Source organism: Chiloscyllium plagiosum, unplaced genomic scaffold, assembly GCF_037043375.1.
Source record: "Chiloscyllium plagiosum isolate Xiang-an unplaced genomic scaffold, Cpla_swu_hap1 HiC_scaffold_6, whole genome shotgun sequence".
Taxonomy (NCBI): Eukaryota; Metazoa; Chordata; class Chondrichthyes; order Orectolobiformes; family Hemiscylliidae; genus Chiloscyllium; species Chiloscyllium plagiosum.
Window position 1 is genome coordinate 7979023 of NW_028270144.1, and position 15659 is coordinate 7994681.

At 41.7% G+C, this 15659-nt stretch overlaps 1 protein-coding gene across 6 annotated transcripts in view; it reads right to left on the minus strand.

Moving 5' to 3' along the window:
* LOC122550440 (ETS-related transcription factor Elf-1-like) overlaps positions 1–15659 on the minus strand; it is a 142999-nt gene that overhangs the window by 23657 nt on the left and 103683 nt on the right. For all 6 annotated transcript variants that reach the window (XM_043691174.2, XM_043691175.2, XM_087987871.1 and 3 more), the window contains one exon: positions 3458–3565. In XM_043691174.2, the coding sequence (XP_043547109.2) occupies positions 3458–3565 (108 nt within the window). The remainder of the gene's footprint in view (positions 1–3457; positions 3566–15659) is intronic.

Genomic DNA, 15659 nt, shown 5'->3' on the forward strand with positions numbered 1-15659 from the left:
TGAAGGGTAGGCCGTGCCTCAGAAACCTTATTGAGTTCTTTGAAAAGGTGACCAAACAGATGGATGAGGGTAAAGCAGTTGATGTGGTATATTTGGATTTTAGTAAAGTGTTTGATAAGGTTCCCCACAGTAGGCTATTGCACAAAATATAGTGACATGGGATTGAGAGTGATATAGCGGTTTGGATCAGAAAGTGGCTAGCTGAAAGAATACAGAGGGTGGTGATTGTTGGGAAATGGAAAACAGCAAGGATCTGTTTTGGGTCCACCGTTGTTTGTCATTTTTATAAATGACCTGGATGAGGACACAGAAGGATGGGTTAGTAAATTTGAGGATGACACTAAGGTCGGTAGAGTTGTGGATTATGACAAAGGATGTTGTAGGTTACAGAGAGACATGGATAAGAGACAGAGCTGGGCTGAGTGTGGCAAATGGGAGTTTAATGAAGAAAAGTGTGAGGTGATTCACTTTTGGAGGAGTAACAGGAATGTAAAGTACTGGGCTAATGGTAAGATTCTTGGTAGCGTGGATGAGCAGAGAGAGCTCGGCTTCCAGGTATATATATCCTTAAAAGTTGCCACCCAGGTTGATACAATGTGTTAGCTTTTATTAGTAGAGGCACTGAGTTTCGGAACCATGAGATCATGCAGCAGCTGCATAAAACGCTGGTGCGGCGGCATTTGGAGTAGTGCATACAGATCTGGTCACCGCATCACAGGAAGGATGTGGAAGCTTTGGAAAGGGTTCAGAGGAGATTTACTGGGATGTTGTCCGATATGGAGAGAAGGTCTTCCAAGGAAAGGCTGAGGGACTTGAGGTTCTTTTCGTTAGAGAGAAGAAGGTTGAGAGGTGACATAATTGAGACATATAAGATAATCAGAGGGTTAGATAGTGTGGACAGTGAGAGCCTTTTTCCTCAGACAGTGATGGCTAGCACGAGGGGAAACAGCTTTAAATTGAGGGGTGATAGATGTCGGACAGTAGTTTCTTTACCCCGAGAGTAATGGGGCCTGGAACACACTGCCTGAAACAGTAGTAGACTCACCAATTTTAAGGGCATTTAAATGGTCATTGGATAGGCATATGGATGAGAATGGAATAGTGTCGGTTAGATGGGATTCAGATTGGTACCACAGGTTAGCGCAACATTGAGGGCCGAAGGGCCTGTACTGCGCTATAATGTTCTATGTTCTATAACCTCAAAACCACACTGCTGGGAGTGAGACAGGACAGTAGGATTCCTTAAAGTGGGAAGACTTGCGGTATTGGACTACCGGCAGAGATTGTTGGAATACCAAGGGTGCTGGACAGCGGGTTTGCCTAGGGCTTGGTTTTAGGACATCTGCTTCCATCAATCTTAGTTATTCACCAGACTTGGGTGTATACAGTACAATTTTAAACCTTACCTATGACAAAAAAAAAACCCAAAAGTATTGTGAACTGCAGAGAAGAATAGTGATAAGAGCTCATGAGGACACAAGCCAGCTGATGGAATGTGTGGATTCATTTCAGATCAAGTTTAATTCAGAGAATCATGAACTGATGCATCTTGTTAGGAAAAACAGGAAAGGAAAATCATGAGTGGCATGGAGAGGGTAAATAGACATGGTCTTATCCCTGGGTTGGGGAAGTCCAGAACTCGAGGGCATAGGTTTAGGGTGAGGGTGGAAAGATATAAAAGAGACCTAAGGGGCAACCTTTTCACACAGAGGGTGGTACGTGTATGGAATGAGCTGCAAGAAGAAATGGTGGAGACTGGTACAATTACAACATGTAAAAGACATGTGGATGGTATATGAATAGGAAGGGTTTGGAGGGATATAGGACAAGTGCTGGCAAATTGGATTGGGTTAGGATATCTAATGGACCAGTTGAACTGAAGGGTCTGTTTCCATGTTGCACATCTCTAAGACAGTATCAAATAAATGGGTGTAATTCTAAAAGAAACAGAAGGATCTGTTCACAAATCACTGAGATGGGATGGCAGGTTGAACGTGTTGTTAGTGCCTTCCAGATTATGGGCTTTATAAATAGAGGGGCAGAATGAGTACAAAAGCAGGTCTGTCGTGGTCAGCCTTTCTAACATGCAGACCAGCTTCAAGTGGATTATCATGTCCACTTCTGGGCACCACACTCTATGAAGAATTTGAAGGCTTTAAGGGGAGTTTGTAAAAGATTTATGAGAATGATTCGAAGGATAAAACTTCAGTCACACAGATATTTCGGAGATAATGAAGTTGTTGCTTTTGGGAAGAAGGAGAAAGTTGAAAGGAGATATTCAAATTTATGTGGAGTCTAGAAAGAGTGGGAAGAAAATATTCCCATTGGCAGAAGAGAAGAGAACCAGAAGGCAGCAATTTCAAGTGACTGGTTAAAAAATGCAGATGTGACAGGAGGAAAAATCTTTTTAACCAGCAAACATTTTAACTGCCTTCTTTGCCTGATCATGTGGGGTTAGACACTAATAACTTGAATACTGATGAATGCCAGAAGTGAAGTTCATAACATTGAGATGTTGTCTCTGCAGGTCTGGATGTTGCCTGAGTTCTATCTATACCTGCTTGGTCTTTGGGGCAACCTACATATGGAAACAATGCACCAATGTTCTCATTCTGCCACCCAGAAAACAATCCAGATGTGTGCCTTGGTGAACCAAGCATCAGCCATGGTACAATGATGCAATGTAATGCCCCCTCTGATAGCAGGAAGGAGTTTCAGGATGGAAAAACTCAAGTCAGTGGGGAACCAGAGGGCAGATTGCAGGAAATGCCACCAACTCTGTTCCTGTTAAAACTCTGGCCTGAAAAGGCACATATCTGAAGCCATTTGAGGATGGACATATCTGTAACAGAACTGAGAAAATAATCACAGATGCAGTATATTGGAGCTCGATAAAGGGACCTCAATTGTTGCATCTCTTAAAGTAAACAGGCTCCCAGATGAATGAATAATGATTATTCTTTTTAACAGGCTGATTGAGGGGGGGGGGGGGGGGGGGGGGAGAATGAGGGCAGCAGGATGCTGCAATGGCAGAAGGGTAAGTGCAATAGGAACTATCCAGATTTAGCCATCAAACACTGAGAGGACTGTCGCATTTACAAACTTCCTAGGCTGCTAATTGGAAAAGGAACACAACTAAAACTATGCAGCTGAGGTCACCAAGCCAAGAGAGGTGGAAGATCAATAAATTCTTGAATGGGCAGGGAATTGAGGATCATTGGGAAAGGGCAGGAATGTGGATGCAAGGAATGCCAGATCAGCCACGATCTTAGTGAATGGCAGAGCAGGCTGGTCCTATCTCCTGGTCCTATCTCTTATGGAACACAGTAAACTATTGTCATAACATCAAGCATTGGTAATGCACGTGTTACTGATTCCAACTTGTAATATATTCCGTAATTAAACTGCTGTTAATTTTATTTTAAACATGTATAAAGAGCTTTGATGTAGTACTCACTTATCCTTTTCTCTTCAAAGGCAGGGCCAGGTGAGTCCATATTGAGCAGTGCCTCAGCAGCTTCAATTGTTTCCATCGTCTCATCTCCATTTTGACAGGAAGCCTCCACTGCAACACCAGAAACACAGATAATTAATGGAAACACATCATAGCATGATGGAACGATGATACCATAATTACACAGTGGCTGAGAAAGGGAAATGAAATCCCTGCCCTCAACTCACCCCAGCTCCTTCAAGTCACACATTCCTGTGCCTTTCTGACTCTAGCCTCTTATACATTCTGCTTGTCTCTGGATCAGTGTCATCTTAAGCTACTCTGTCTGCCTACACAAAAGACACTTCAAAACCACATTTAGTGACCCAGCCTTCTATCCCATCACTGCTTAACAGGTATGTACTGCAGCAAACTGAAACAGAACATCCAAAGGACACACAGTAACTGATATGCTTGCAGAGGTACATACGCTAAAACTAAAGAGTTAAATTGCAAGTACACCTTGGAAAAATGAACAATTTAACCACAGAATCCCTCACATTTTTCACTTAAGTATTACAAAATATTTTCTCCCTTCAAGGGGCTGTACTAACATTCATTGCTCATTGGGTTAACTGTCTTAGTTATGACCTGCCAGTGCTGCTAATTGGTGTCAGAATGACTAACATGGATTGAACAGGTCCCAACCATTGACACACAAGAGGAAGGCAAAATAGAAAAGTCCTAATGATAGTATGACAAGTAAATCAATAAGAATTAATGGGGAAATGCAGGCATGTCTGGGGAAATGCAGGCATGTCTGGGGAGATGTGGGAATGATGGGGGGGATGCGGGAATGACAGGGGGATGCGGGAATGACAGGGGGGACATGGGAGATGGGGGATACAGGAATGACTAGGAATGTTTGGGGAGACGTGTGAATGACCGGGGAGATGTGAGACCAGAGCCAGCAGCAAACAGAAGAGAAGCCAAGTGCTTGGAAAGTGATTGATTAGATGAGATATTGACCATGAGTCTTCACAGCTCTCATCTCTCTTTGGAAATCTCTAAGGTAGTATTATCACTTGGAACACTGCACCTCAATAAATACCAATTTTCTATTACCTGGACAGTTGATGATTAAGAAAAGCTTAGATTAGTTTCCCTACAGTGTGGAAACAGGCCCTTTGGCCCAACAAGTCCACACTGACCCTCCGAACAGCAACCAACTCAGACCCATTCCTCTACCCTATATTTACTCCTGTTTAATGTAGCTAACACTATGGGCAGTTTAGCATGGCCAATTCACCTGGCCTGCACATCTTTGGACTGTGGGAGGACACCGGAGCATCCGGAGGAAACCCACACAGACATGGAAGGAATGTGCAAACTCCACACAGACAATCGCCCAAGGTGGGAATTGAACCCGGGTCCCTGGTGCTGTGAGGCAGCAGTGCTAACCACTGAACCACCGTGCCACCCCAAAATTACATATTTACTGCCCACATCAGACCGAACAACTCTGTTCAAGAAACCACTGCTCACAGTTTTTATTGGGGATTGGTGCTGACTGGGGAGCAGAGCTGGATTAGAGCCAGCCAGGAGATGGAGGTGGAGTCGTATAGGATTTCCAACTCTTACGCAAAGCTCTCTGTGACCTGCAATATTTAGATGAAAATAAAAAGCAAGCTTGCATTTATGGGATACTTCTGGGGTTTCCAAAATGCTTTCCAGCTAGTTCATTATTTCGAGGTAAGGTTAGTGTTGTAAGAAACAGACAGAGAAGTCCAACAAACTGCAGTGACATCATAACCAAATATTATTTGTGAAATTATTTAGTGGGTTCTTGAAGAATAACTGTTGTCTAGGGCTTAAAAGAAAACCTCTCAGTTACTCTTCAAAAAATTTACCATGAGTTCTTTTAAACAGACCAAAGTGAATTGGTTTACCAGCTCGTCTGAAAGATAAACCTCCAAAACCTCAGCATTCCCCTTCAGTACTTCACCAGAGGGTCAGAGTTGGAGGTATGTTCTTTCCATTCAGACACAACTCATACATTCAATAGTAAAGGGATCAATTTGCACTTAATCCATTTTAAAAACCAGAGGACTACAATATCTCATACCCTTTTGCTTCTTTGAAGAAGTCAAATGTTTTGAAACATCTGAACAACTATTGAAAGTTGCATGTAAACCTTTTGCACAGCTGCAGCCAGCAGAGTAAATTACTGTAGACCGCTGCAACACGGATTGAAAACAAATGCAGAAATGCTGCTCCCCTCACATCAGCTCTGAAGTAGAGTCATCTAGACTTGAAAAATTAGCTTGATCTCTCTCCATGGATGCTGCCTGACCCGCTGTGATCTCCAGCATTTGTTGTTTTCATTGCAGTCAATAGAGTTTTGTTGGGTAAAGGCAAAGGAGCCAAGGTGAGTAAACGGAATAGTGTACAGAACAGCCAAGATTTACCAAACTGGTGTACCGACGACGGATAAATGGATGACTGATCAGCTTTTCAATACAGCGGGTTAATACTTAGGGCTGTTCTGCAGTCATCAGTAATTTTTAGAATTGAGTCAGTTCTGTTTTGAAGCTATTGGTTAGAATTCAATAACTCTCTTTGTTAGGGGTGTGCACCTCCACTATTGTTCTCCTCAGGAAGTGACACAGATACATGAAATACGTTAAACAGTTCACGTCTGTTAACCCAGTTATTTACTGTGTTTTTTAAAAATGAATCAAATTAGACATTTTGAATTAATAGAACTTAAGTACATTTGGTGTTCAAATACAGCAGTTAATAGTAGTTGCCTTTATTAGAATATGCAAAACCCATGACTTGTTACCAAAAATCCATCACCAGCTGGTCAGTTTTTAAAATCCTCCCAGCAATCACCATCTGGGTAAATTTTGTGCAACATCTGTTGTTACAGATGCTCCTTACTGATTTGTTATTTAATAATAAACGTCAAAGAGTGGAACTGCCAGATTCATAAGTACACAGAGCAATGTAATGATATGCCAAAGTGTTCCCCACAGCTGTCAATAAGATGTAGGCAGACGGGAGAGAGAGAGAGAGAGAGAGAGAGAGAGAGAGAGAGAGAGAGAGAGAGAGAGAGAGAGAGAGAGCGCAGAGGAAGTGGGGGGGGGGGGGGGGGGGGCAGTACACTTTGATACATTCCAGACGTGGATCCTGGCACAGAATAACACATGGTAGATCACAGCAACGATTCTCCTGATTTCCCAGTCAGTCATGTCATCGAACTGGAACATCAAAAGCACTGAGCATCTCTAATCAGTCTCTCCATTCCACACTCCTGCCAAGTGTCACCCAAGACTCTGAACATTTACCTTTCATGAATACCTGTTTAACACCGCAGGCAAGTAATAATGATGAAAGAAATCAGGAGATAAAGGACAAAATCATAGAATCCCTACAGTGTGGAAGCAGGCCATTCAGCCCATCGAGTCACACTGACCCTCCAAAGACATTCAACCCATACCCACCCCCTTCCCCATCCCTGTAATCCTACATTTCCCATGGCTAATCCACCTAGCCTACACATCCCTGGGCACTACGGACAATTTAGCTTTGTCAATCCACCTAACCTGCACATCTTTGGACCGTGGGAGGAAACTGGAGCACCCAGAGGAAGCCCAGACAGACACGGGGTGAATGTGCAAACTCCACACGGACAGTCACCCGAGGGTGGAACTGAACCCAGGTTCCTGACGCTGTCAGGCAGCAGTGCTGACCACTGACCCACCGACCCACCATGCCACCCCACTGCTAGCAGTGCACAGCAAAACCTGAAAGCAGATTCCTCAAGTGTACATACATCTCACTCAGATAGTACTGTCTTTACTCTGAACAGAGTAGACAAGCAGGAGACTGGAAGAACACAGCAAACCAGGCACCATCAAGAGGTGGAAAAGTCGACGTTTCGGGATTCCTGAAGAAGGGTTACACCCAAAATGTCGACTTCGCCACCTCCGGACGCTGCCTGGCTTGCTGTGTTCTTTCAGCTTCCTGCTTGTCTACTTTGTATTCCAGCGTCTGTAAATGTTTTGTCTTTATTCTGAACAGACCTGACAGAGAGCAGATACCTCTTCACGTCTAAAGTGTAGTTACCGGTTGTAGGTTTTGCTCAGTAACTGCATCTTTCAACTCCACATAGTAAACTGAATCCTCCAAAGGCTAAACTTGGTCCACACCAGGGTAGTTCACACGGTGGTAGCTCAGTGACGTTTGACAATACGTACATTAACACACTGAGATAATACCAGATTTAGCTTTGTGTGAGAGATGGGGCTGAGTTGTGCCAAATGGAACTGGTGAGCAGAAAAAATGTGGAGATGCTGGAAATCAGAAGCTGCTGCTGAAACATAGCGGGTCAGACAGTATCTGTGGAGAGAAAGCAGGTCAGACAGTATCTGTGGAGAGAAAGCAGAGTTAATATTTTCGGTCCAGTGACCTTTAATCAAAACTGATTTTAGTTAGGAACAGGCACACATGCCAAACTTTTCTTAGCTAAAACCAATTCCGAAAGAGGAGCCAATGAACCTGAAACATTAACTCGGCTTTCTCTCCACAGATGCTGCCAGACCTATTGAGCGTTTCCAGCTATTTATTTTCTTTTTGATCTGTTGAACAAATTCCTTTTTTTCAACACTTACTCCTGCAGCTATGATATAAAATGATTTTGACAACTGCTTGCATTTTTGGTGAGTCAGAAAGTTACAAATCTAAGCCAGCCCCATTAAGAATTGAGCATGACATTTGAGCAGTAAATGTTGGCAAACTCCCCAAGCAAGGACTACATTTGCTGTTTCTACTCGTACACAGGGGGGAAAAAAAGTCTTGGGAAATAAAGGGGTCATATTCTCGCCTGAAACAATCCACATGACCAGTGTTTCAAAAATGTTCCAGTTGAAGCTCTTTTCTCCTCCAGCTCTCAGAATTCCTTTTCTGTGAATGTGCTGAATTGAACTCAAAGTGGAATTAATGGCAGAGCTTTGTTAAATTAGAGGAAAACGTGTGGGAGCACTGATGTCCTTTGTGAAGCTTATGAACAACCATTTTATAAGAAACATTATAAAATCCTGAGGGGCATAGATAAGGTGCATAGCAAGGGTCTTTTCCTTAGAGTGGGGGAGTACAAAACTAGGGGGCATATTTTTAAGGCAAGAGGAGAAAGATTTTAAAAGGACACAGGGGGCTACTTTTTGTTTCAAACAGAGATACTTAGTGTGTGGAATGAACTGCCAGAGGAAGTGGTGGTTGCAGATACAGTTACAACATTGAAAAGACATTTGGACAGGTACATGACCATGGAAAAGGTTTGGAGGGATAGAGGCCAAATGCAGGAAACCAGGACTAGTTTGGTTTGGGAACACGGTCAGTGTGGCTTTAATTGAACCAGGGTCTGTTTCTGTGCTTTAGGACTTTGATTCACCCTAGTGTAGAAGCAATAAGTGACCTGAATACAGGTCACTTATTGCAAATAATCCAAATGTGAATTTTATTCTGCAGCTGTTCAATCCTATGGTATTGCAGGGTTCTGAAGCAGGAAACAAAAGATAATGCTTTGAATCCATTACATTCAACAAGGAAATAATGAAAGAGATGGTGGAAGAAACATCCAAATCTATTCCACAAGCTGACAAGCTGTTTCATTTCTCTACGCCTCGAATCAGTTAACAGGAGATTGAAATTTTCCATCTCTACTTCTTTGGAATAAATCAGAAGCCATCTCAATTTTGCAACAGCATTGTTTGACAAAACTGGTCACTTCAGATTCTGGCATCAACAGCATGTATTTATTTTCCATGAGATGAGGTGGTAAGGTATGTCCAACTTAGCACAAAGATAAGATTCAACTCTTACTGGTTTGTAATGACAGTTAAAATGGTTCCAAACTACTTTGCATGCAGCTATAAAATGCTTTTCTGTATAAATGAATAATTCATTATCGAGCCAAAGCCAGACTGACTATTTGGAGGGCAGTAGTTCCGTTCCACAGATTCAGGATTTGCGCTACCTACCAGTTTCACAACAAGGGGCCAAACATTTTCATTTTGAGGTGCCTGTTTAATGATCAGATGGCAGGAAAACATGCTGTGCCAAACACCGGAGCTGGCATCAATGCCATATTGAGGCTGTCACATCACCTGAATGTCAGACACTCAACTTGGCAAAGTGAAGCTTCTGTGGAGAACATGGGTCTGGAATGCACTCCCATGGTGGTCAGAGGGAGCATGACACACACACCCTGAAGGCAAAACTTAGGAGGAGTTCTGATAGTGACTCAAATCTATAGAACAACCTAATTTACAAAAAATGTGACATCCTTCGAAGGCAAACACATATGACAGCAAGGAGTGGGGACCTTACTCAGAAACCCCACTGCAAAATCTCGTCTTCTTTGCAGCAAAATCTTCCAGGTGCAGTCATCTGTGTCTCAAAAGGATGAGCAAGAAAATGCTAAACCGGGCAGCAAGTTCAATATCACAAAGATTTTCAGTAGAAATAGTGTGTATGTGTGCGCGCATACACACAATCAACTAGAAGTATCAAGGGCAGAACGAAGCTATTCACTGTTATGAACCAGACTAAACCTCCTTCAAGTATATCCAGGAGATAACCTGCACCCTAACTTTTCCTATTTAAAGGCAAGTATTCCAGATGTAATTTGATTGGTTACACTACTTGGATTTAAGCAAAACTTTACTCTTACTCTTAAAGTACAAAGAAAAGATTAATATAACTTTAACTCAAATGGAAAACTTGTCAGAATCATAGATTATTAAACAACAACTGCTCTAATATAGTAACATCCCATAAACACACCCTTAGCAAAGGCAAATTCAGTAAAATAGATGGTCTTGCATAGGCCGTTTCTCCAGTCCAGGAGGAAAAGAACACCAGGATAAAACGCCAGTAGAGAGGGAGATATGGTAGCTTCCATAATCAACTTCAAAACTCCAACAACTGTTGAAAACTAAACTAAAACCCTAGTTCTGTGGGAGCCTGACCCCACCCATTCATGCTGCTTCTATTGTTCCAACTTAAAAACACCCCAAAGGCCTCACAGGCTGGTTACTTTATTGGCCTGGAGCAGACCGCTCAGCATCTCTTTCTCAACCTCTCATCAACAAAAAACAGGCTAAATAAAGCCATTGTCAAGTCACATCACATCATTGTGACTGTATTGGTGTTCAAATGTTACCAATTGAATGTACTCCCTTGTTTTGTCACCATGGCCATACAGAAGTGTTTTTATAAACAATCTAATTTCCTTTTAAAAAGTTACTACCGAATCTGCTTCCACCACCATTACAGGCAGTTTGCTGAATTTAAAGTTCATCTTATTTAATGCCAATTATTTAACGTCTACGTTCTCTGGTTACCAAGCTACCAGCTAGTGGAGAGTACTCTGCCTCCTGCCTATCTGCTCCACTTACTTTTATACAATGAATACAAATCCCCCGAGTAAAGCAATTGTCTGCTCATTTCAGTGTTTAAAGTGTAGTCTGTAGAGGTGCACCCCTCAGTAATGTGTAGGTAGGTGTGTGTGTGATCAAGGCTTTGCATTGTGTCTCCAGTTAGGGATGTTGGCTGTACAGGGTTCCTGGTTTGTTCTAAGACTATTTAGCAAGGACTACTTTCATCATGGTCAAAGCCTACCAATCAGTGAATGCTTGGGGTTTCTCCCTTAATTGACCTAAAGAATATTTGCAGTGGACTTTGCTCTATACAGGGTGTACAGAGATGGAAGACAGGCAGTAGACAAATTGAACATATCATTATACGACTATCAGAAATAGGAATAGTAAGTCATTCGGCCCCTCAAACCTGCTCTGGTTCATGGCTGATCTGACACTCCTCACGTTCACTTTACTGCCCTATCCCCATAAAACTCGATCAAGAATCTATCTCAGCCTTAAATATACACAAGGATTCTGCCTCCACAACTCTCTGTGGCAATGCGTTCCAAAGACTCTCAACCCTCCGACTCAGCCTCCAGGAAACCAGTTCAAGGAAAGAACAATGTATGATGGGTAATCACTTGGCTTCCCTCTCTCTGCCTTTGTGAACATGGGTATAACCTTTGCAACTCTCTATTCCTTGCACCATTCACATATCAAAGCATGCTTGAATGATTTGGACCAAAGTCCACATTAGGTCCAAACTTATCCCCTTCGGAAACCTACGATCCATTTAATCTGGACTGGATGACTTTCATATTTCAAGTGCTGCTACAACTACAAATTTTACAAACAAAAAATCATGTCCAATTGTTTGGCTTCCTTCTACATGACTGAAGGAGCATTCACTGAAAAAAGCACAAACAACTTCAGCAAATCCTTAACCTCAATAAGATTTACTTTTAGTACCTTAATCAGTCCAGTCAGTTCTTTTGACTATCCTTTTAACCTTTATCATATCAAGATTTTTCTAATTAGTGACTAATCTTCTCATACTTTCTCTTTGCTCATTTCCTTTCTGAGTTCTCCTTTGCATTGTGAAATTAGTTTCATTTTGTAGCTTCTTATTAACCTGATGTCAATCACGAGCTTTCTGTTCCTGTTTCATTTAAATCTCAACTTCTTCAGCTCTGCAATGGGGTGCTTGGTTTGGAGACCTTTCCTTTCTCTCCAGGAACTGAGATTTATGGGGGGGTAGAGGACAAGAAGCCGGTTATCTGAGCATGAAACTAGTCACATCTGCAAGTGACAAAGACATGGATGAAAGTGCCAACAGCAGATGGGCTCGGGAAGGTGAGGGGGACACAGGGCGAGGTTATAGACTGTCAAAACATCTTCATGATGGAGAAGAACGAGGGGTAAGAGACTTAGCTCAAGGTGAAATTCTTTGCAACTCAGGTAACTTAATCCAAGCTAGGCAGCGGCTAGGAAGGGGATGGAGTCAGGAGGGAGTGTGGGGTAAGTGGGCAGTTCAGGGGGTAAGTGAGCAGTTCAATGGGAAGTGAAGGTAACATTGGTCTTCTTCTCCATGTTTAAGTGCAGGTAACAGCCACTGGATGCCAGGCAGACAGCAGGGTCAACAGCATAGAGGAAGAATAGCTGGAAGATGCCAAGGTAATTAGGGAGGTTGGCACCATGTCTTCATCTGCCACAGATGAGGAATGAAGTGAATCAACAATTGATTCAGGAGGCATTCCAGGCAGGGGTTCTCGTCCCCTCGGTCTGTGAAATGATTTGAAAGGGTCTGCCAGAAGTAACCAATTAAAAGTCAGAAGAAAAGTTTGAATTCATAACAACTTTCTACCTAAAAGATTAACATACGTGTCGCAGGGTTAATTTGTCTACTTAGGTGTAGTTGCTGTCTAGCTTTACTCACCTTTCTCTCTAACTTTCTCTATTCCCAAGAACCCTAACATATCAGTTTTTCCTCCAAAACCGACCTATTACATTTTAATCACTCTACCATAATTAGCCAGCTGCCTAGATCCTAAGCTTGAGAGTTTCCTCTCAACATCTCTCTAACTTTCCTTTCTGCCTTCTTCTGTTGACAGTCTCTTCGAAATCATAACTGACCAAACATGGATGCACCTGCATTAATGTCTGAAGTGATACAATCAAGCTTTGTTTGACAATATTCCTATAAAAACACTTTAAGATGTTCTTCTACATTTATGTTGCTATGTAAGTGCATGCTATTGTTACTGTATTTTAGAATTTGACACCCAATAACTTTTACCATCAGCAGAGACCTTACTGGGATTGTCCCCTTTTCACCAATAATTCCAGTTTGTAAATTATAGTTAAATTTATGCTATTGACTATCCAACTAGGAGAAAACAATTCACATACAGGGACAATAGAGTCTCAGCTGGACCAGAAACAAATAATGAGAAACAATGAAGTGACATATATTAAGGCAGAGAACTTTCCAGGATTTCTGGTATAATCAAAGTAAAAGTAAATAAATGCTTAGGTGACATTTCTTGTGAAATCAAGTTAGCTTTGTCAAACAATCATACTACCAAAGCAATGAAGACAAAAGTAATCCATGACTGTCTGGAGTAATCAATCCTCACTTATTTACTTTGTTTAAAAAAATGTGTTCGATTGAGGTGGTTAACAGAAACCCCACTTACAGCTGATACTTCCTACAAATCTACGAGATAACTCACAGATGTTTGAACCATAAGTTGGTTACAGTCAAAACAAGAAAAGCAAATTAGAAACCCACATTAGGCTTATCAACAAGGTGCAAACATGTACTTCTTCCTGCCCCCCAACCCCAACTGAATGATCATAGGAGAACTGAGTTGCTTTCATGGCAAACTTTAGTGCAGCTACCATTTTGCTGCAGCTCGATTCAAAGCTCAACCCTCAAAATAATTTTATTGTGAATTTCTAGCTTGTACTGAGCTTAAGAATCAAGAGACGCTTCTTACTCTGCTGGGTTCTAAGAATACAAGGGGACAGAAAGTTCCATTTCAAAGCAACAAGTGAGGGTTTTGGATCATTGATCAGTGTTCAAAACCTCTTTGTTGAAGAGTATTATGATGAGGTAAGAAGGGGTCCATTGGCTATCCTCTGTTCAACCTCCTACATTTATTAGAACAAAGGTTCAAGTTATTTTTGCATGAGGAAAAACCTCTCTCCAAATTAAATAGTTTAAATAAAAAGTTAACTATTTCCACTGAGAGTAATAAGGAGTCAATTATCAATAATTCCTGAGTCAAAAAATGACAATTTATTGCTATTACATTTGAGAAAAAACAAACAGTGTCTAGCATGTAACTTTCATACAGTAACTTGAACCTTACACCACATACACGAAAGTTCACAGTTAAAGGGGAGTGGGTGACCAAAATAATTTAGATATTTTTTGATGTGGACTTTTTTTTTTGAGGCACAAGGTTTTAACTTGAGCCTGAAGTTGTTCATGACCGGTTTCTTGGATGCTGTCAGTTGTAGGAACATTGCAGTTATTGAAAATTTTCAGTCCCTTGATAACTTTTCTCTCTAGCTGTTTCCACAGGAACCAGGTGTTAACGTTTTTTTAAAACAGAGAAACAATTGGAGGCAGCAGTTTCTCTTCAAATATCTGCCTGAAATCCTCATGGCAGGTCCACTGAAATGCACCTCCCAGGGTACTTTTCCAAGAGGATTTTTAGTTGGTGGTAGCAATCTTGTTACTAATACTCTGCATTTGTTAATATCCTTTTGAGATCGTGATAGGTTTCAATGGGTGAAATCCGGGTTGTTGAACCACAAGGGTGACAATCCAGTTTTACAGAGTTTTGACAGTCAGAGTTTCAATGTTAACTGAAAATAACAAACGCTGGAGATCACAATGGGTCAGGCAGTATCCACAGAGAGACAGCAAGCTAATGTTTTGAGTCTAGATGACTCTTCATCAGAGCTGGAGTAAGTCGGAGTTGTGGGCGGTTGCTGAGAAAGGAAACATGAGTGTGGAAGCCAGTTTTGGCAAACACCTTGTTGTACACCAGCAGTGAAATGGAAAGCAACAAAGACGTACACAGTGAAAGAGACAACCAGAATTGCTGTCAGAAGTAAGAGCAAAATATCTTCAGGGTAGACATTCCTCCAAGAGACGTGGCAGTCGATTAAATCCAAAGTAGGAACAGATTACTGCAGATGCTGGAATTTGTATTGAAAACAACAAATGCTGGAGATGACAGCAGGTCAGATAGCATCCACGGAGAGAGAGCAAGCTAATGTTTCAACACTACATGACTCTTCAAAGCTGAGTTGCAATGTTAACCTCTGATTTGGACAGGATGGTAGTGGCAGGGTTGAAATCGCCTCGTTATACAACAAATTTAAGGTTTAAGTCTATATTCCAGCAATCCCTATGGTTAAGAAGTCTTATCCTATGCAGAACAGTTGAAGGTCTCGTGAGCTATATATTCCAGATGATGAACATTAATGTCCAGATAATTAGACAGGCTTTTCTGGATATGGTAGTTAGACCCTGCTCTCAGACATAGATTTCTACATTCCTGAGAGTTCGACTACTTTCAGGTCAAATGAGTTCAATGACCATCTTAACGTTTTCCAGCTCATTTTTACCGGTTTTTCTCTCAACCCCAAAGTCCCAGAGAAAGGATTTACAGATTCCAATCACAGCCGAATTGAATGGTGCAAGAGACTGAAATGGACAAATGGCTCCTACTCCTAAACTCAATGTTCCAATGTAACTTAGAATAAGGACTTGGATGGGATGG